General features: G+C 45.9%; 2 protein-coding genes across 8 annotated transcripts in view; both read left to right on the forward strand.

Moving 5' to 3' along the window:
- Positions 1 to 15060, forward strand: part of depdc4 (DEP domain containing 4) — a 53644-nt gene extending 38584 nt beyond the window's left edge. For 2 of the 3 annotated variants that reach the window (XM_068050128.1, XM_068050130.1), the window contains 2 exons: positions 8261 to 8339; positions 14112 to 15060. In XM_068050128.1, coding sequence (XP_067906229.1) covers positions 8261 to 8339; positions 14112 to 14311 — 279 coding nt within the window. In that variant the 3' untranslated portion in view covers positions 14312 to 15060. Of the gene's footprint in view, positions 1 to 938; positions 1279 to 8260; positions 8340 to 14111 lie in introns of those variants that run through there. The other variant, XM_068050129.1, reaches the window with a different exon arrangement.
- A 1320-nt stretch (positions 15061 to 16380) lies between these two features.
- Positions 16381 to 20822, forward strand: part of scyl2 (SCY1 like pseudokinase 2) — an 81688-nt gene continuing 77246 nt past the window's right edge. For 3 of the 5 annotated variants that reach the window (XM_068050122.1, XM_068050121.1, XM_068050123.1), the window contains exon 1: positions 16381 to 16574. The gene's annotated coding sequence lies outside the window, so the exon portion shown is untranslated. The remainder of the gene's footprint in view (positions 16575 to 20822) is intronic. The other 2 variants (XM_068050125.1, XM_068050124.1) reach the window with 2 other exon arrangements.

Raw genomic sequence — 20822 nt, forward strand, 5'->3', positions numbered from 1 at the left:
CATCCCATTCAAACCCTGAGTTGAACTTTTGCCCTCATCAACAAGACCAGATACTTCCAGCTCAATAACATCATCAATCTTTGCCCCTGCCTCAGCTCATTTGCTTCTGGGATCTTCATCCATGCCTTTATCACCTCGAGATTCGATTATTCCAGTGTACTTTGGACTGCCGTCCCATTCTCCACCCTCCATAATCTTTGGTTCCTGTAAAACTGCACTGCCCACATCCTGACCTGCCCTTACTGATCCGTGTTGCTGCCAGTCCCCCAACCTCACCAATTTAAAGTTCTAATCCTAATGTTACAATCACTTTGTGGCCTCACCTCTCCCCATTGATGTAACCTCCTCCACCCCTACAACCCCATTAGAACTTTCTGTTTCTTGACAAGAAGCCAGAGTCAGACAAAACCCCAAATGAGAAATATTAATTTCATCAGTTGGAAACTTACATTGGGATTTTTTCCATTAAAAGTCTACAGTAACTTCTTAAAAAAAAAAATTAGCAGCCAAGATGCCACCGCAATTTGCATCTAAAACACCTTTTCAAATTTAAAAGATCCACCCAGAACTAAAGTTTTGATCAGCATGGACCCAGAACAATGGCTTTCTCTAAGTGATTAAATTACCTAAAAAGACTTCATTAGCACAGTAGTCAAGGCAATCCTAACGTATTGACTTTGAAAGAGCAAACTCCCTCCAAGTGTAAATTGGCATCCTGGGGCAAGTGGAACCAATTCCTAAACTTAAATTTCATTAGAAGGTTCTAGAAAACTTAAAGCAGCCATGTGACTGTCTCTCCATCTTAGGAGGGGGGGGGGGGGGGGGGGTGGTGAGGGAATCTGGTTTTGTTTGCTTTGGACAAAGAAGACCAGCAGAAACTGAGACTGCAGCAGCAGAGAAAGCTGTGGGCTTCCCTTTCTCGCTCTCTTTCTCCCCAGAAAACATCAAGTTTGAAAACCATCTGTGACTGTGGACCCTCCATTGATGAAGCAGCTGAAGATGGTTGGGCCTAGGACACTACCCTGAGGAATTCCTGCCTACAGACCGCTACAGCCAGCGACCAGGGGAAAATAGCTAACTACAATTCTGCCTTCAAGAAAACTCTGAACAAAGCAGGCCAACCAGAAAGTGAACTTTGACCAGCGAGGACTACAAGAATATAGCTTCAGCTGAGGACTACTGATCACCCACTTCACAGACTGTGTACTTAAATTCCATTTATTCTGGACTTCAATCCAACCACCAAATCTATTTTTCCCTCTGTAATCTATTTGTGTGTGTGTGTGTGTGTGTGTGTGTGTGTGTGAGATTCTCCTGTGAATGTGTGCGTGAATGGGGTGCATATTTTTAATTATTTTTAAATTGGGGTTAGATTTGTAAGTATAATAAACTTGCCTCTTTCTTGTTTAAACTCAAAAAAACCTGTCGGGTACTTTTATAATCACATTAAAAGAAAAAGGTAAAACACTCAGGTGGTAAGCACAACCACTGTTTAAATAAGGAATAAACCCTGTTGAGGTCAAATAAATGGAAGGGCGAGAGGGGAGCCTGAGACCCTCCCCTCACTTGGGCGTAACAGCAATTTGGGGGCTACAGTCTGGGATCGTAACCCAATGACAAACAAGAAATTAGAATTGGGAAACCAAATTGATCCTTTTTCAAAATTTTTAAAAACTTCAATACAGGTTTTCTTGTGGTTTTGGCTGCTTAGGTACTAACATGTCTACCTTCCTAAGCCAGTGTGAAGTAACTTGGGATAGGTTAAATGTCCTACCTATTGAAGAGTTGAGGAATATAGCTGGGCAGTTAGGAATTACCTTCTGTGCAAAACCTAAGAAATCTGAAATCCTAAGACTTGGGGCCAACCATTGTTCACTTGAACCTGAAGATTCAGAGACAGGGTTGGGGTCAGAAACAGACAGTAATGTTAGCAAAAATACAATTAGAACGGAGGAGACTCTGATTAGAATTACAGTGGGAGAGACAGCAGAGAGAGTGTTGAGGAAGGGAAGAAAGACCTGTCCAAAGGGAAATAAGGCGACTAGAACTAACTTGGGGGTGGGGGGCGCACGCGACCCAATACCCCCAATAAAAGCATGGCTAGCGAGGGAGCCAGCCCCAGCTCAGGGACGTGTGCTGATCTCTTAAAGTTCTCTCTGTTGATTCCAAAGTTCAATGAGGGGGCTGTGGAAGCATTTTGTGTCACTTTCGAAAAGCTTGCAAGACAGCTGAAAGGCTGGCCGAGAGCTGGACGCTGTTGTTGCAAAGCAAGCTAACAGGAAAAGCCCATGAGGTTTATTGGCTGGTGCCAGATGAAAGTTCATCAGATTATGAGATGACTAAAAATGCTTTCCTGGGGGCATATGAGCTAGTACCGGAAGCGTACCGCCATAAATTCTGAACCCTCCGGCAGCAGCCTGATCAAACTTGCCTCGAGTTTGAAAGAGTTAAGCAGCTTGCTTTTGATCAGTGGATAAGGGCACTTAAGTTACAGCCCACATGTGAAAACCTCAGAGCGGTGATACTTCTCGAGGAATATAAAAACTCACTTCCCCTTTCCATTAAAACCCACGTAGAGGAACAAAAGTTTCCAAGAGCCAGGCAAGTTGCAATCCTGGCTGTTGGATTCACCCTTGTACACAAGTCCTTACCCCAAGAGAAGCTCTTCCCTAGTCACCCCCAAAACCCGAAAACCATAGAAGGTGGGAGGGTGATAGGAGCCCGAGCAGCCCTGGGTGAGGACGGAAAGCCAAAAAAGGCCATGCTAAGAGCAGGAATAAGACCCAAAGACCTGTGTGTTTCCACTGTAACAAGGCAGGTCACCTCCGAGCTGACTGCTGGAAATTACGGGGAAAACCTGTAGGCTTAAATCAGGACACACCAGACCAGTGCAGGAGATGGGGTCCTGATGGAAAGCGCAGCAGATCAGACTGTAGCCTCAACTGCAACAGTTGGACCCAATAAACATATTGCTGTGAGTGTGGGGAAACTTAAAATCCCTGAAAATTACCAGGATTTTGTGTCCCAAGGAAAAGTGACCCCCATACCCCTCAAGTGGGGCAAGCAATCCCATAGTCATACTCAAGGATACATGGGTCACCCAATCCCTTCTGCTGGGAAAAGGCAGGACTTTTTTGCCCAGAGAGTGCAGTGAATGCTAGAATGAATGGTACTGGAGGGCATTATATGCCCATACCTTTTTATCAGATGCACTTGGAGTGTGACCTAGTTTTAGGATCGGTAACAGTGGAAATTGTCCCTCGTTTGTCTGTGAACGAGGTCGACCTGCTCCTGGGTATTGATCTGGCAGGGATGAAGGTGGTAGCTTCCCCAGTAGTTTTCAAGAAACAGAAAGGTCAGGGAGATGGAACAGTTGCTAGAGAAGCTTCCTGGCATTTTCCCTGACTGAGTGGTGACTCGGTCTATGGCCAAACAAGCTCCATAAGAGGAGGCTGAACTGGCACTGCAGACATATGACCCTATAGCCTTGTTATCTGACATCATCTTTGGGAAGTTAGAGGAGCCGAAGGATGGGTTAGATAGATCTTCCCTAGTTGAGGCTCAGCAAGCCAACCCAGTTTTTGATAAATTTGCACAGACTGCCCAAACTGAAACTCAAGCAGAGGGAGTCCCAGAGTACTACTATGTAAAGAATGAGGTGCTGATGAGCTGGAGACCTCCTCACAGACCTGCAGACGAAGAGTGGACAGTGGTTCACCAGATAGTAGTGCCACTGAGATATCGCAAAAAGGTGCCACGAGCTTCCAAGGGCTGGATATGTTGGTGTATGAAAAACCCAACTCTGCAGAAGACAGCATTTTGACTGGCCAAAACTCCACAAAGATGTTCTGTAAAACTTGCCACATGTGCTAGGTTGTGGGGAAGCCCCAACCTGCAATAAAACCTGCACCCTTAATTCTCATACCAGCTTTTGGGGAACCCTTCAGCAGAGTGCTGATGGACTGTGTGGGACCCCTGTTGAAAAAAAGGGGGGCTACCAGTACCTTCTCAGCATTATAGATGTAGCTACCCAGTTCCTAGAGGCCATTTCCCAGGCAGATTAGGGCACTAATTTCATGTCTGGGATTTTTCAAAAAGTCATGGGCAATCTGGGCATAACCCAACTCAAGTCCTCAGCCTATCACCCACAGTCACAAAGGGCTTTAGAACTGTATGACCAGACCCTAAAGACAATGATCAGGGCATACTGCTATGACTACTCCCATGACTGGGACAAAGGGCTGGGATTTCGCCTGTTTGGCACTAGGGACTCACAATGATTCCACCGGCTTTAGTCTCTTTAATTAGTTTCTGGACACGAAGTGAGGTCCTTTTAAACTAATCAAGGAGCGGTTTTTGGGGTACAGGGATGAGTCTTCCATGTTAGACTACATTTTCATGTTCTAGGAGCAGCTCACAAGAGCCTGCGCAGTGACTCAGGAGCACCTTAAGACCTCCCAGGCAGCTATGAAAAGGCAGGCAGATAAACATGCCAAGGCCAGAATATTTCGGCCTGGAGACCATGTATTAGTATTGCTCCCAATTCAGGATGAACCCCTGAAAGCCCGGTTCACTGGCCCATACCGAGTGGCAAAAAGAATTAGAATCATACAAAGTTTATGGCACAGAAGGAGGCCACTTGACCCATGGTGTCTGTACCAACCAAAAAAGGTTCCACCCATTCTAATCCCACCTTCCAGCATTCAGGCCGTAGCCCTGCAGATTACGGCACTTGAGGTGCATATCCAGACTCCTTTTGAATGAGTTGAGGGTTTCTGCCTCAACTACCCTTTCAGGCAGTGAGTTCCAGACCCTCACCACCCTCTGTCTGAAAAAGCATTTCCTCATCTCCCCTCTAATTTTTATACCAATCATTTTAAATCTATGCCCCCTAGTCACTGACCTCTCTGCTAAGGTAAATAGACCCTTCACCTCCACTTTATCCAGGCCCCTCAAAATTTTGTACATTTCAATCAGATCTCCTCTCAGCCTTCTCTGTTACAAAGAGAACAACCCCAGCCTAACCAATCTTTCCTCGGAGCTTGTATTTTTCCAGGCCAGGCAACATCCTCGTAAATTATTTGACACCCCTGACTGAAAGAAAAAATAAAGGCTGTGCCACATTAACATGTTAAAACAACATCATAGCTGGGCCGGGGACAGACGAGCACAGGTCTGTCAGACAGGAAGGAAGGGGATGAACAGGACAATGAGGACGAGCTGGAGGAAGGCCTGGGGGATTCCTAAATTGAACCCCCTCTTGCCCGGTTAGTCAACACCAAAGCATTGACTAATCTAGACACCACCATCTCCTATTTAAAGGTGGAACAAAGAAGCCCTAGCACGGCTGCTCGCAGCATTTACAGAAGTCTGCAAGGACACACCAGGGTGGAGAACCTTGACCCTACATGATGTGGAGGTAGGAGAGACCCCTCCCATAAAACAGAACCCCTATCACATGGGTCCCAAGAAACTGACCCAGGTTTGGGAGGGAATACAGTACATGCTAGAAAAGAACCTGACTGAGCCCAGCTAGAGCAGCTGGAGTTCCCCAATTGTGCTAGATCCCCAAAGCCCGATGGCTCTACAAGGCTCTGCATTGATTACAGAAAGGTTAATGTAGTGACCAGAGCTGATTCCTACCCAATTTCCCACCAGGAAGACTGTAGTGATAGAGTAGTAAATGCCACCTACATAACAAAAATAGACTTGCTAAAAGGATATTGCCAGGTTCCCGTAACACCCTGAGCCAGAGAAATCAGCTTTTGTCACCCCAGACAGCCTATTACAGTTCTGAGTGATGCCCTTTGGTTTAACAAATGCCCTAGACAACTTCCAAAGGCAGATGAACCAGGTAGTGGCTGGCCAACCCAACTGTGCAGTATACCTAGATGATTTACTGGTATACAGTGAGACCTGGGGGGACCACTTAGTTCAATTAGATGCCCTCTTCCAACAGTTATAGTCAGCTAACCTAATAGTAAAACTTGCAAAAAGCGAATTTGCTGAAGCTCAGGCATGTTGTAGGTCAGGGGTGAGTGCTTCCCAGGGCAGCAAAAGAACAAGCACAGATGGATTTTCCTGTCCCCACAACAAAAAGGGAAATAGTGTTTTCTGGGGATGTGCGGGTGTTAACACAAGTTTGTTCCAAACTTCAGCACTGTAGTCACCCCACTGACAGAGTTACTGCAAAAAAGGGCCAAGGTAGTGTGGTCAGAGAGGTGTCAAATGCTTTTGAGAGGTGAAAAGCCAACAAACGAACCAGTTCTGGCAGTTCCTGACTTTACTAAACCCTTTAAATTGACAGTTGATGCTAGTGACTGAGGAGTAGGTGCTGTCCTGCTCCAAGACTGAGGCAGGCATTGAGAGACCAGTAGGGTACTTCTCCAAAAAATTAAACTGACACCAAACGAGATATTGCATTATGGAAAAAGACGCTGGGAACATTGCTATCTCTCCAGCACTTTAACATCTATGTGCAAAATGGATATAGGGAGATGATGGTTTATACTGGTCATAATCCTCTAACTTTTGTGGAGAAATTCAAAAATCAAAATGCCAGGGTATTTTGATGGAGCCTGCGCTTACAACCCTACCATTTAAAAATTACCCACATTGCAGGGAAAAGCAATGTAATCGCTGATGCACTGTCCTGGGTCTAACCCAACACATAACCATCCCAGATAAACTCCAAATAAATAAAATTAAATCTTGTTGTTGACAAAGCCAGCTGCAGAAGTGTAAGACTAATTAGTGAATTTGGTGAGTGAGTGAGAATGAATGTGTTTTCTTTTTTTTCTTTTCCACCCCCTTTTAATGAAATGTTCCGATCGTCACATTTCATTCCGTGTGGCACAGAGGTGTCAAGAAAACCCCATAGGCCAAATGAGAAATATTAATTTCATCGGTTGGAAACTTGCATTAGGCATTTAATGGGAAAAAATCCTGCAGTAACTTTAAAAAAAAAACTAGCATCCAGGATAGCCACCGCACTTTGCATCTGAAACAGCTTTTCATGTTCATATAGCCAGAATTTTGAACAACATGGACCCAGAAGTCTAAGTGATTGAATTACCTAAAATGTCTTCATTAGCACAGCAGTCAAGGCAATCCTAACATATTGACTTTGAAAGAGCAAACCCCCACCAAGTGTAAATTGGCAACCTTTAGAAGGTTCCAGAAAATCTGAAGCAGCCATGTGACCGTCTGTCCATCTCTGGGGAAAGCCAACGACCAGGGAAAAAGAGCCAACTACAATTCTGCCTTCAAACAATTCTGCCTGAACAAAGCAGGCCAACCACAAAGTGCACTTTGACCAGCGAGGACTTCAAGAATACAGCTTCAGCTGATGACTACCGATCACCCATTTCACAGACTGTGTACTTAAGTTCCATTTATTCTACTTTAATCCAGCCACCAAATCTATTTTTCCCTCTAATCTATTTGTATGTGTGAGATTCTCGTGTGAATGGGTTGCGTATTTTTAATTATTTTAAAATTGGGGTTAGATTGTTAAGTATAATAAACTTGCCTCTTTCTTGTTTAAACTCAAAAAAACCTGTCCGATTGGTTCTTTCACAATCACTTTAAAGGAAAAGGTAAAACGCTCAGAGGTGGTAAGCACAACCACTGTTTAAAAGAGAAATAAAGCTTGTTGCGGTCAAATAAGAGGAAGGGCGACAGGAGAGCTTGAGACCCCCTCCTCACCTGGCTGTAACATTGTGCACTCCCTCCTCCATTTTGTCTTCCCTAAAACGTCACCTTTCTCCCCTGCTTTCATACCTTCCTTAAAACCTACTCCATAATATTTCCTCCAATGGTTTATTGTCCTTTTGTAAATTATTCCTCTGTGAACCTGGAGATGTTTCTCTATGTTAAAGGAGCCAGGTAGGTGTGAGTTGTTCTCCAAATAAGCAGTAATTTTGATCCCATGTGCTTGCTCTCTTTTTCCATAGCGTTTTATTCAGCAAATTCTATGAATTTGCAGCAGAGTAGCCTGTTTTATGCAGTTCTTGTAATAAAATTGTTTTCTGCCTGAAGTTTACAAGCCTAGTGTAAAACATACTAATAAATTCACCAGAATGAAGTGGCCCCTTAAGCTCACTTTGTAAGTGGTTGAATTGTGTTTTAAAATGCGTGCCTTGGCACAGTACCTAAAACAACATGTATTTTTAAGATAGAGACAGTGAACTATTAAATATCAATAATTGCAAGTACACCAATTTAATATTTTGTTCCCTTATCTGTTTTAACTAAATAGATCCCCAGTTCTCTGCTTCAGATGGTCAGGAAGAGGCTTCTTTTCCTTCAGGAAGGAGGGGATCCCGATGCTGCCACAGGTACCTTGGGCATATCCTATTACAAACATGAAAAGTCCTTTCATTCCCTTCCACTATCTTTGTTACTCGGAATAACACACTTGTTAACCAGCTGAAATGCATAATTATATTGTAGGGATATTTGTAAAATAGAGAATGCAGAATGACCCAGTATCTGATGGGGTCCCAAGTTCCATTGAATGCGAACAATGCAAAGTTAACGGCACAGATGAGAAGCTGCTTAAAGCTGATCTTTGCTTTCTGGCTGTAGGTCGACCTCATTGTAGAGAGGATGCTGAGTGAAATAGTCCTAAAGTAGAATGCATTACCAATAATACTAGATTTCAAAATCTAACTGCTATGAATTGTTTTTATCTGCATATCCCTTTTGATCCTATTTTACTGGAAGGTGCATTTATGTTGCATCTTTCACATCCTCTTGATTTCCCAAAGCACTTCACGATCAATCAATTAATTCTTTTGAAATGCAGTTACTGTTGGTGTGTAGGCAAATGCATCAGCCAGCTTGCTCACAGCAAGGTCCCAGAAACAGCAAATGAGATGAATGACCAGCTAATAATCAATGTTGGTTGAGGGAGGGCTGTTGGTCAGGACACTGAGGGAACTGCCTTGTTCTTTGAATGGTGCCATGGTATCTTTTACATCCACTGGAACCTGTTTAGTGTCTCATCTTAAAGATGGTGCCTCTGGCAGTGGAGCATCCCCTCTCCGGGTGCCAGCTTTCATTGTATGCTGAGGTCAAGGAAAATCTGATCAAGACAAAATGTCACAACCATATGTTGGCAAACATCAATGTTGCAAACTGGATGTCACAACATTAAGTGGATTGTGCCTCTCTCTGAGCTCACTTCTATATGCACTATAAAATGCTGAGTGTCATTTGGAATTCCCGTTTGAAGATTTGGTGGCTAAAACTGCTGAATGCTTACAGTAGATATGAAATTGAAAGGTTGACAATCATGGCTGGAGTCTTTCGTGATATCTAGGAACTGATTGTTGCCTTCTTGCCCTTCCTACAATGGATATTTTCCATGATTAAGGGAAGGGTACAAAAAAACTAATGTTATATTCCAAAAGTAATTTTTTTTAATCATTTGGGGGATGTGGGTGTCGCTGGCTAGGTCAGCATTTATTGCCCATCCCTAATTGCCCTCGAGAAGGTGGTGGTGAGCTGCCTTCTTGAACCTCTGCAGTCCTTGGGGTATAGGTACACCAACAGTGCTGTTAGGAAGGGAGTTCCAGGATTTTGACCCAGCGACAGTGAAGGAAAGGCGATATAGGTCCAAGTCTGGATGGTGTGTAGCTTGGAAAGGAACTTGCAGATAGTGGTGTTCCCATGAATCTGTTGCCCTTGCCCTTCTATATGGTCGAGCTCACTGGTTTGGAAGGTGCTGGTGAAGGAACCTTGGTGAGTTACTGCAGTGCATCTTGTATTTGGTACACATTGCTGCCACTGTGCATCAGTGGTGTAGGGAGTGGATGTTTAAGGTGGTGGATGGGGTGCCAGTCAAGCGGGCTGCTTTGTCCTGGATGGTGTCGAACTTCCTGAGTGTTGTTGGAGCTGCACCCATCCAGGCAATTGGAGAGTATTCCATCACACTCCTGACTTGTACTTGTGGACAGGCTTTGGGGAGACAGGAGGTGAGTTACTCGTCGCAGAAGTCCTAGCCTCTGACTTGCTCTTGTAGCCACAGCATTTATGTGGCTGGTCCAGTTCAGTTTCTGGTCAATGGTAACCCCAGGATGTTGATATTGGGGAATTCAGCATAAAGGCCTGCTACCCGACCCGAGCCTGAGACATGTCGTCTGGTCCCATCGGGTTTGGGTCCTGTCAGGTTCGGGTCGGGTAGCAGGCCTTTAGCAGGAAGTGCAACCCGACCCGACCTGAACCCGACACGGAGTCGGGTTTGGGTCGAGTTGGGTTGCACTTCCAGGTCCGGCATTCAGGCTCGGGTCGGGCCGGGTCGGACAGGCTCTATCTCAGGTAAGTGGCTCCATTGTTAATTTAATTTTTGGACTACAAAGGTGGTTTTGTTATTTTAAGCTTGTGCAGATCAGCAACAAAGTGAAAAACGGAAGGTAAGTAAACTGATGGTCAGGTCGGGCGTGGGAAAAAAATGGAAGGACTCTGGCCGGGTCGGGCTCGGATCGGATGTGGTTCTGTCGGGCTCGGGTCGGGTCTTTTTTTGCAGACCCAAGCAGGCCTTTAATTTAGCAGTGGTAATGCCATTGAACGTCAAGTGGAGATGGTTAGATTCTCTGTTGTTTGAGATGGTCATTGCCTGGCACAAGTGTGGCACAAATATTACTTGCTACTTAACAGCCCAAGCCTGGATGTTGTCCAGATCTTGCTGCGTATGGACATGGACTACTTCAGTATCTGAGGAGTCGTGAATGGTGCTGAACATTGTACAATCGTCAGTGAACATCCCCATTTCTGACCTTATGATGGAGGGAAGGTCATTGTTGCAGCAGATTAAGACGATTGAGCCTAGGACACTACCCTGAGGAACTCCTACAGTGATGTCCTGGGACCAACTTCAACCATCTTCCTTTGTCCTAGTTATGGCTCCAACCAGCGGAGAGTTTTCCCTCTGATTCCCATTGACTCCAGTTTTGCTAGGGCTCCTTGTTGCCATCACTCGGTCAAATGCTGCCTTGATTTCAAAGGCAGTCACTCTCACCTCACTTCTAGAGTTCAGCTCTGTTGGCCATGTTAGGACCAAGGCTGTAATGAGGTCAGGAGCTGAGTGACCCTGGCGGAATCCAAACTGAGTGCCAGCGAGCAGGTTATTGCTGAGCAATATTGCTTGATGGCACTTTCGCCAACCCCTTCCATCACTTTGCTGACCATCAGGAGTAGACTGATAGGGCACTAATTGGCTGGGTTGGATTGTCCTGCTTTTTGTGCACAGGACATACCTGGGCAATTTTCCACATTATCTAATAGATGCCAGTATTGTAGCTGTACTGGAACAGCTTGGCTAGGGGCGTGGCTAGTTCCAGTTCACAAGTCTTCGGTACTATTGCCGGAATGTTATCAGGGCCCATAACCTTTACAGTATCCAATGCCTTCAGCCGTTTCTTGTTATTGGGAGTTGCATTACTCTGAAAAAATTTAAAACAGGTTTAAATCAGCAAAAATTTCTGGTGGAAGAAGTGATGCTGCAACAAACTTTGTATAGTTTTGAAAGTTTGCAGTTGCAATTTACAAGGTGCCCCTCTACATTGTTTTCATTGATCTCACCAAAGCCTTTGACCTCGTCAGCAGACGTGGTCTCTTCAGACTACGAGAAAAGATTGGATGCCCACCAAAGCGACTAAGTATCATCACCTCATTCCATGACAATATGAAAGGCACAATTCAACATGGTGGCTCCTCATCAGAGCCCTTTCCTATCCTGAGTGGCGTGAAACAGGGCTGTGTTCTCACACCCACACTTTTTGGGATTTTCTTCTCCCTGCTGCTTTCACATGCGTTCAAGTCCTCTGAAGAAGGAATTTTCCTCCACACAAGATCAGGGGGCAGGTTGTTCAACCTTGCCTGTCTAAGAGCGAAGTCCAAAGTACGGAGAGTCCTCATCAGGGAACTCCTCTTTGCTGACGATGCTGCTTTAACATCTCACACTGAAGAGTGCCTGCAGAGTCTCATCGACAGGTTTGCGGCTGCCTGCAATGAATTTGGCCTAACCATCAGCCTCAAGAAAACGAACATCATGGGGCAGGACATCAGAAATGCTCCATCCATCAATATTGGCGACCACGCTCTGGAAGTGGTTCAAGAGTTCACCTACCTAGGCTCAACTATCACCAGTAACCTGTCTCTAGATGCAGAAATCAACAAGCGCATGGGAAAGGCTTCCACTGCTATGTCCAAACTGGCCAAGAGAGTGTGGGAAAATGGCACACTGACACGGAACACAAAAGTCCAAGTGTATCAGGCCTGTGTCCTCAGTACCTTGCTCTATGGCAGCGAGGCCTGGACAACGTATGTCAGCCAAGAGCGACGTCTCAATGCATTCCATCTTCGCTGCCTCCGGAGAATACTTGGCATCAGGTGGCAGGACCATATCTCCAACACAGAAGTCCTTGAGGTGGCCAACATCCCCAGCTTATACACACTACTGAGTCAGCGGCGCCTGAGCTGGCTTGGCCATGTGAGCCGCATGGAAGATGGCAGGATCCCCAAAGACACATTGTACAGCGAGCTCGCCACTGGTCTCAGACCCACTGGCTGTCCATGTCTCCGCTTTAAAGACGTCTGCAAACGTGACATGAAATCCTGTGACACTGATCACGTTGTGGGAGTCAGTTGCCAGCGTTCGCCAGAGCTGGCGGGCAGCCATAAAGACGGGGCTAAAGTGTGACGAGTCGAAGAGACTTAGTAGTTGGCAGGAAAAAAGACAGAGGCGCAAGGGGAGAGACAACTGTGCAACAGCCCCAACAAACAAATTTCTCTGCAGCACCTGTGGAAGAGCCTGTCACTCTAGAATTGGCCTTTATAGCCACTCCAGGCGCTGCTTCACAAACCACTGACCACCTCCAGGCGCTTATCCATTGTCTCTCGAGATAAGGAGGCCAAAGATAGTCTTCACATCCTCTCCACCTTTTCAAAACCCAGTTTTTAATCAAACTTTGTCATCTCTCCAGACATTTGTAGCAAATGTCAGTATCCATCCTTTTTATTTCTTTTAGCTATTCCTGCATGAGGTGCTTTGGGACATTTTCTATGTCAAGGTGCTGGGCAAATATGAGTTGTGGTATCTGTTGACGGTTTGATCTGCGGGATTTGAGAGTAACATACTGTAAATCATCTGCAGTGCCACTTGGTGCCTTGGGGAAGGTACTGCAGCAATAACTTTTACTGTCATTTCAACCTATTTGTGGCAAGAATTTGTCACTACAGCAATTACCTTTAAACAGTTGAGCAAAAAACTTCTCTTTGAAATTGAGATGAGCACTAAATTGAGACTGACACTCCAGTGCAGTACTGAGTGTTGGCAGTACCTTCTATTTTGAAGTGACGTTAAACTATGACTGTGTCTTCCTGTTACAGTTTGAGCAGTTAAACCTCCCATGGGCCTACGGCTATACTAGTCTGAAAACGTCTGATCTCAGAAGCTAAGCAGACTCAGGCCTGATTAGTACTTGGATGGTACATATAGAACATAGTAACAGAAGCAGACCATTCAGTCACTCGAGACTGTTCCTCTATTCAATTAGATCATGGCTGATCTGCGCCTCAACTCAGTTTACCCGCCTTGGTTCCATATCTCTTAGATTTTTATCGGGTGAAAGTATTATCAGTCTCCGTTTTAACATATTATATTGACCCCCAGCTTTAACAGCCTTTTCGGTGAAGAGGGTTGTTTGAAGAAATGCTTCCTGATATCAGCCTATCCTGAACAGCTTATCTCTAATTTTGCAGTTGTGTCTGCCTTATTTTAGACTCCTCTACCAGGGGAAGTAGTTTTTCACTATCTTCCCTATCAACTCAAATGTGGGTCAGCTTTTCTCTGTCAGCCATGTTTAGCAAGGAATCAGTTGAACTGATCATTCATCTCAAATCTCGCTGTGTGCAAATTGGCTGTTGTATTTGCCAACATAACAACGCAAAAACATTTCAAAAGTAATTCTTTAGATGCAAAAATGGATTTTGGACCAGACGCTATATAAATGCAAGTTCATTTGCAATCATTCTTACATGGGCTATACCCTATGTAATGCTTCCATCCCTGATAAATATTTTTAACTTTGCTTGCTTTGTGCCAGGTTTTACATTCTGCCAACATGTGACGCAAGAGGAGTTTGAGGAGCAGAAAAATAAGACCACCATAGACCAACTTCAACAGTTAGTCCAGGACATCAGTCAAAACTCCAACATTTCTGTAAAAGAGAGAAACAGACTGCTGCGGGAGTTCCAGAAACATCATCCTTTAGTGTTTCTTCAGCACTTCTCAAATGTCATTTAGGAGGAGATGATCACCTTTGGAGAAACTAGCATTTTGAGTGACATTAGTGGCATTGACTTCAGAATTGTAAAAATTATAGTATGGAAGTTTGCCATTTGACACCTGTGACAGTGATATGTTTATTTCTTTACTAAAATATTGGCTAATCATTTTACCCATTTGATTATGATTTAATTTATTTTGTACTAAATGAGTCTTATCAGATTGCCTGTGCTGTAATGTTTCCTTTATGCTACTGATTATGTTGTGTCCTAAGTTTTTCAGTGCGAGTAAATGTTTACCTTTTGTTTACAAAGTTGACATATCAGGCTACTCCTTTGAGTTTGCACTACCTGCAGGAACCTCGTCCACTGGCTGTGTTGATTACAGACAACGACATGATTTCCTGCTGGGCACAGTCAGCTGGTGAGGCTTTGTGCCAGAAGTGTGAAATCATAATTGCCCCTCCCATCTGTTGAATGAATCTTTTGAGAGCATAGGAATGTGAAAGGCGTGAGCTATTTCAGTGAACTATGAAGCAAGTTGCTGTAATGATCCAGCAAACATCAGTGGGCTCTGGTTGAAGTAGGCTTATTGGGCAGGATGGTTCTTTCTCACTCTGGATATGTGGTAATTTTTTCATTTAAACTGTGTTTACTGTGAAACTCTTGTATAAGTGAGAGGTGGCCTTTGGAGAGTGGTGCAATGGGGTTGGGGGACAAGATGCTGACGCTGAGTGAAAAGATCAGAAATATCTGCCATGTGATAAATAAACCCATTCAGAAATGTGTATTTTTGCTCCAGAGGTTTTACTTTTGAATGATGTTCACTGCTTAGAGCCTTTTGGTCATTACATATTATTGCATTATGCATATTTAAAAAGGTGGGAAATTATCTCGGCTTGATGTCTTTTTTTTCTGCCTCGTATTGTTTTTTTTCCCACCTGAATCATGGTTTCCCTCACTGCTCCTCTATTTTCATTATTTTGTTGCTGTTCCCTTCATCGCTTTCCCTTCTCCTGCTTATTTTTGTCTCTTACTCAGGCCCTGTCTTTTTTTCTGTCACTTCCTGTATGTATGAAGTGAGGTGTGGCAGCTTTGGATACAAGGCGACATACCAAAACATATGAAAATATGAATTAGGAGCAGGAGTAGGCCACTCAGCCCCTTGAGCCTGCATCACCATTCAACAAGGTCATGGCTGATCTGATTGTAACCTCAACTCTACATTCCTGCCTACCCCTGATAACCTTTCACCCCCTTCCTGATCAAGAATCTAACTACCTCTGCCTTAAAAATATTTGATCCATCGTGTTTGCATTGGTTCTCTGAAAGAGCTATTCCCTCAATTCCATTCCCTGCCACGGACAACAAGGATGTGAATTTTAACGTTGAAGTGAAGCTTAACCACAAGCCAGTGAAAGTTAATATGTCCCGGGATGATGGGTGAACAGGGTTTGGTGCGAGTTAGAACATGTCCAGTGGATTTTTTGGGTGATCTCAAGTTTATGGAGAGGCTGGGCAGCAGGGTATTGGACTAGTCAAGCTAGAGGTAAAAAAGGCATGGCTGAGTGTTTTAGCAGCAGACGAGCTGAGGCCAGGCAGAGTCAGAAAGAAGAGGTGGAAATAAGTGTTCCTTGTGATGTCGCGGATATGTGGTCGGAAGCTCACCTCAGGACAAATGTAAAAAGCAGCCTTCTAGTTTAAATATACAACAGCAGGAGTTGATGGGAAATCTAAACCAAAATTCTGAATGGGGTGGACAGAGGGTTGATGGGGAGAGATTATTTCCACTTTTGTGAAAATTCAAAACTAGGGGCCCTAAATAGAAGATAGTTACAAGTAAATCCAATCAACACATAAGAAGGTTCTTCATTCAGGGAATGGGTCCTACAAGAAATGGTTGCTGGCAAATGGCCTAGATGCTTTCAAAAGGAAACCAGAGGAGTACAAGAGAGAAAAGGGAATAGAAAGATTTGCTGAAAGGATGCACCAGCACAGAGTAGTGGGGCCGAATGGCCTGCAGGTTCTGGAGACATCTGCACCTACCTATAGCCCCACCCCTTGAGGTGAGGTCACGTGTGGGCGGAAGCGGAAATGAGGTAGGCGGCTGGGGGTGGGGAGTGTTGTGATGGCGCAAGGCCGCCTCCTCCTGCCATCGCCGCCGCTGCTTTCGGGGTGAGTTCGCCCAGGCCTGAGTGAACGGTGGGGCGGCGGGCCAGCCGCACCGGCCGGGAGCCGCGCACCTTCTCACCGCCGTTGTCCGCGAATCCAACACAACCCAGGTGACACCTTGTCAGTTTTTAAACGGCGGCAGAGAAAGGCTGGGCCGGGCTGGGCCGGGCCTAGGCTGCCGGGGAGGGGGACATAGGGCCTGAGGGTCGGGGATGAAGAGACCGGGGTCAGAGAGAGAGAGCCCAGGGAAGGAAGAGAACAGGAGCTGAGAGCAGGGCAATGAGGGAGCCGGGGTGGAACCTGTGACAGAGAGTGAGCCACGGGCTGAGTGACAGAGGGAGCTGGCACTGCCAGCAGACAGGGGATAGGGTTTCACAGTGACATTGGCATCAGAGATTGGGATCTCAGAGTGGGATCGGTATCAGAGATTGGGCTCAGAGTGGAATCGGGATCAGAGCTTGAGCTAAGAGTGGGATCGGGATCAGAGTTTGGGCTAAGAGTGGAATCGGGATCAGAGCTTGAGCTAAGAGTGGGATCGGGATCAGAGTTTGGGCTCAGAGTGGAATCGGGATCAGAGTTTGGGCTCAGAGTGGAATCGGGAATCAGAGATTGGGCTAAGAGTGGAATCGGGATCAGAGTTTGGGCTAAGAGTGGAATCGGGAATCAGAGATTGAGCTAAGAGTGGGATCGGAATCAGAGTTTGGGCTAAGAGTGGAATCGGGATCAGAGTTTGGGCTAAGAGTGGAATCGGGAATCAGAGATTGAGCTAAGAGTGGGATCGGGATCAGAGTTTGGGCTAAGAGTGGAATCGTGAATCAGAGATTGGGCTAAGAGTGGGATCGGGATCAGAGTTTGGGCTCAGAGTGGAATCGGGATCAGAGTTTGGGCTCAGAGTGGAATCGGGAATCAGAGATTGGGCTAAGAGTGGAATCGGGATCAGAGTTTGGGCTAAGAGTGGAATCGGGAATCAGAGATTGAGCTAAGAGTGGGATCGGGATCAGAGTTTGGGCTAAGAGTGGAATCGGGAATCAGAGATTGGGCTAAGAGTGGGATCGGGATCAGAGTTTGGGCTCAGAGTGGAATCGGGATCAGAGATTGAGCTAAGAGTGGAATCGGGATCAGAGTTTGGGCTAAGAGTGGAATTGGGAAACAGAGATTGGGTTAAGAGTGGGATCGGGATCGTGATCAGAGTTTGGGCTCAGAGTGGAATCGGGATCAGAGATTGGGTTAAGAGTGGGATCGGGATCGGGATCAGAGTGGAATCGGGATCAGAGTTTGGGCTCAGAGTGGAATCGGGATCAGAGATTGAGCTAAGAGTGGAATCGGGATCAGAGTTTGGGCACAGAGTGGAATCGGGATCAGAGTTTGGGCTAAGAGTGGGATCGGGATCAGAGTTTGGGCTCAGAGTGGAATCGGGATCAGAGATTGAGCTAAGAGTGGAATCGGGATCAGAGTTTGGGCACAGAGTGGAATCGGGATCAGAGTTTGGGCTAAGAGTGGGATCGGGATCGGGATCAGAGTTTGGGCTCAGAGTGGAATCGGGATCAGAGTTTGGGCTCAGAGTGGAATCGGGATCAGAGTTTGGGCTCAGAGTGGAATCGGGATCAGAGATTGAGCTGAGTGGAATCGGGATCAGAGTTTGGGCTAAGAGTGGAATTGGGAAACAGAGATTGGGTTAAGAGTGGCATCGGGATCAGAGTTTGGGCACAGAGTGGAATCGGGATCAGAGTTTGGGCTAAGAGTGGGATCGGGATCAGAGTTTGTGCTCAGAGTGGGATCGGGATCAGAGTTTGGGCTAAGAGTGGAATTGGGAAACAGAGATTGGGTTAAGAGTGGGATCGGGATCAGAGTTTGGGCACAGAGTGGAATCAGGAATCAGATTGGGCTAAGAGTGGGATCGGGATCAGAGTTTGGGCTCAGAGTGGGATCAGGAATCAGATTGGGCTAAGAGTGGGATCGGGATCAGAGTTTGGGCTCAGAGTGGGATCAGAGTTGCGCTCAGAGTGGGGTCGGGATCAGAGATTGGGCTCAGAGAGGGATTGGGATCAGAGTTTGGGCTCAGACTAGGATCAGAGTGGGATCGGGATCAGAGTTTGGGCTCAGAGTGGGATTGGGATCAGAGTTTGGGCTCAGACTAGGATCAGAGTGGGATCGGGATCAGAGTTTGGGCTCAGAGTGGGATCGGGATCAGAGATTGGGCTCAGAGAGGGATTGGGATCAGAGTTTGGGCTCAGACTAGGATCAGAGTGGGATCGGGATCAGAATTTGGCTCAGAGTGGGATCGGGAACAGAGATTGGGCTCAGACTAGGATCAGGGATGAGAGATTGGGCTCAGATTGGGATCGGGATCAGAGATTGGGCTCAGATTGGGATCGGGATCAGAGATTGGGCTCAGAGTGTGATCGGGATCAGAGATTGGGCTCAGAGTGGGATCGGGATCTGAGATTGGGCTCATTGGTTTCGGGATCAGAGTGGGATTGGGATCAGACTGGCATCGGGATCAGAGTTTGCACTCAGTGGGATTGGGATCAGAGTTTGCGCTCAGTGGGATTGGGATCAGAGTTTGCGCTCAGTGGGATCGGGATCAGAGTTTAGGCTCAGAGTGGGTTCGGGATCAGAGTTTAGGCTCAGAGTGGGATCGGGATCAGAGTTTAGGCTCAGAGTGGGATCGGGATCAGAGTTTGTACTCAGTGGGATTGGGATCAGAGTTTGCACTCAGTGGGATTGGGATCAGAGTTTGCGCTCAGTGGGATTGGGATCAGAGTTTAGGCTCAGAGTGGGTTCGGGATCAGAGTTTAGGCTCAGAGTGGGATCGGGATCAGAGTTTAGGCTCAGAGTGGGATCGGGATCAGAGATTGGACTCTGTGAACCATAGAAAAATTATGGCACAGGAGGAGGCCATTCAGCCATCATGTCTGCGCCGGCCGAAAAAACTAGCAGCCCAATCTAATTCCACCTTCCAGCAACTGGTCTGTAGCCTTGCCAGTTACAGCACTTCAGGTGCATGTTCAGGTATCTTTTAAAAGAACTGAGGGTTTCTGCCTCCACCACCAATTTGGGCAGTGAATTCCAGACACACACAACCTCTGGGTGAAAAAGCTTTTCCTCAAATTGGGCTCCGCGAGCGGGATCGGGATCAGAGATTTGGAGACAGAGTTTAATCGTGACATTGGGATCAGAGATTGGGGTTTGAGAGTGGGATTGGTGATTGAATGGGATGGTAGCACAGTGGTTACGTTGCTGGACCAGGGGCCTAGATTAATGTTCTGGAGACATGAGATCAAATCCCACCATGCAGCTGGGGAATTTAAATGCAAATATTAAATCTCGAATTAAAAGACTAGTCTCAATAATGATGACCATGAAACCAACTAGATTGTCATTAAAAATCCATCTGGTTCATTAACGTCCTTAAGGAAAAATAAAGGATTGCCCATTTAAGACAGACATGAGAAATTTTTTTTCTCTCAATGGCTTGAGGGTCTTTGGAACTCTCTTCCTCAGAGAGCAGTGGAGGCAGGGTCATTGAATATTTTTTAAGGCAGTGGTCGATAAATTCTTGACTAACAAGGGAGTCAAAGTATATCGGGGGAAGGTGGGACAAGTGGAGTCAAGGCCACAATCAGATCAGCCATGATCTTATTAAATGGCAGAGCAGGCTCGAAGGGGCCGAATGGCCGCCTGCTCCTAATTCGTATGTTCGTATAAGAGAATAGGGTCTGTGGGTGAGGCCGGGGACTGGCTTACCGATGAAAGTTTGGGGTCTGTGACCTGGGACTGGGGTCAAAGATCTGGGATTGGGAGTTGATGGAGCTCATCAGCTGTGGCTCAGGGGTCATAGGTTCAAGTCCCAGTCTGGAGACTTGAACCCATAATCAGGATGACACTTAAGTGCAGTACTGAGGGAGTGCTGCACTGTAGAAGGTGCTGTCTTTATGATGAGTCGTTAAACCGTCTGCTCTCTTGGGTGGGCGTGAAAGATTCCATGGCATTATTTTAAAGAAGTGCGGAGGAGTTATTCTGCTGTTCTGGCAATTTTTTTTTTAATCTCTTCCAATATCATTAACATAGATTACCTGGCCGTTATCATGTTTGTGGGAGCTTGCTGTGTGCAAATTGGGCTGCATTGCAACAGTGACTACACTTCAAAAAGTACTTAATTGGCTTTAAAGCGTTTTGGGATGATCTGAGGTGGTAAAAAGCGTTATATAAAATGCACGTTTTTTTTGGTTGGGCTCTGTGATTTGGGATGGAGATTAATTCCAGACAGGGATGTCAAGGGCCCAAGCAGAGATCAATTATCTGCGCAGATACTGCTTTGTTTTAAAGAGGTTCTATATTTATACATGTGATGTGAG

Source organism: Heterodontus francisci, chromosome 18 (genome assembly GCF_036365525.1).
Source record: "Heterodontus francisci isolate sHetFra1 chromosome 18, sHetFra1.hap1, whole genome shotgun sequence".
NCBI lineage: Eukaryota > Metazoa > Chordata > Chondrichthyes > Heterodontiformes > Heterodontidae > Heterodontus > Heterodontus francisci.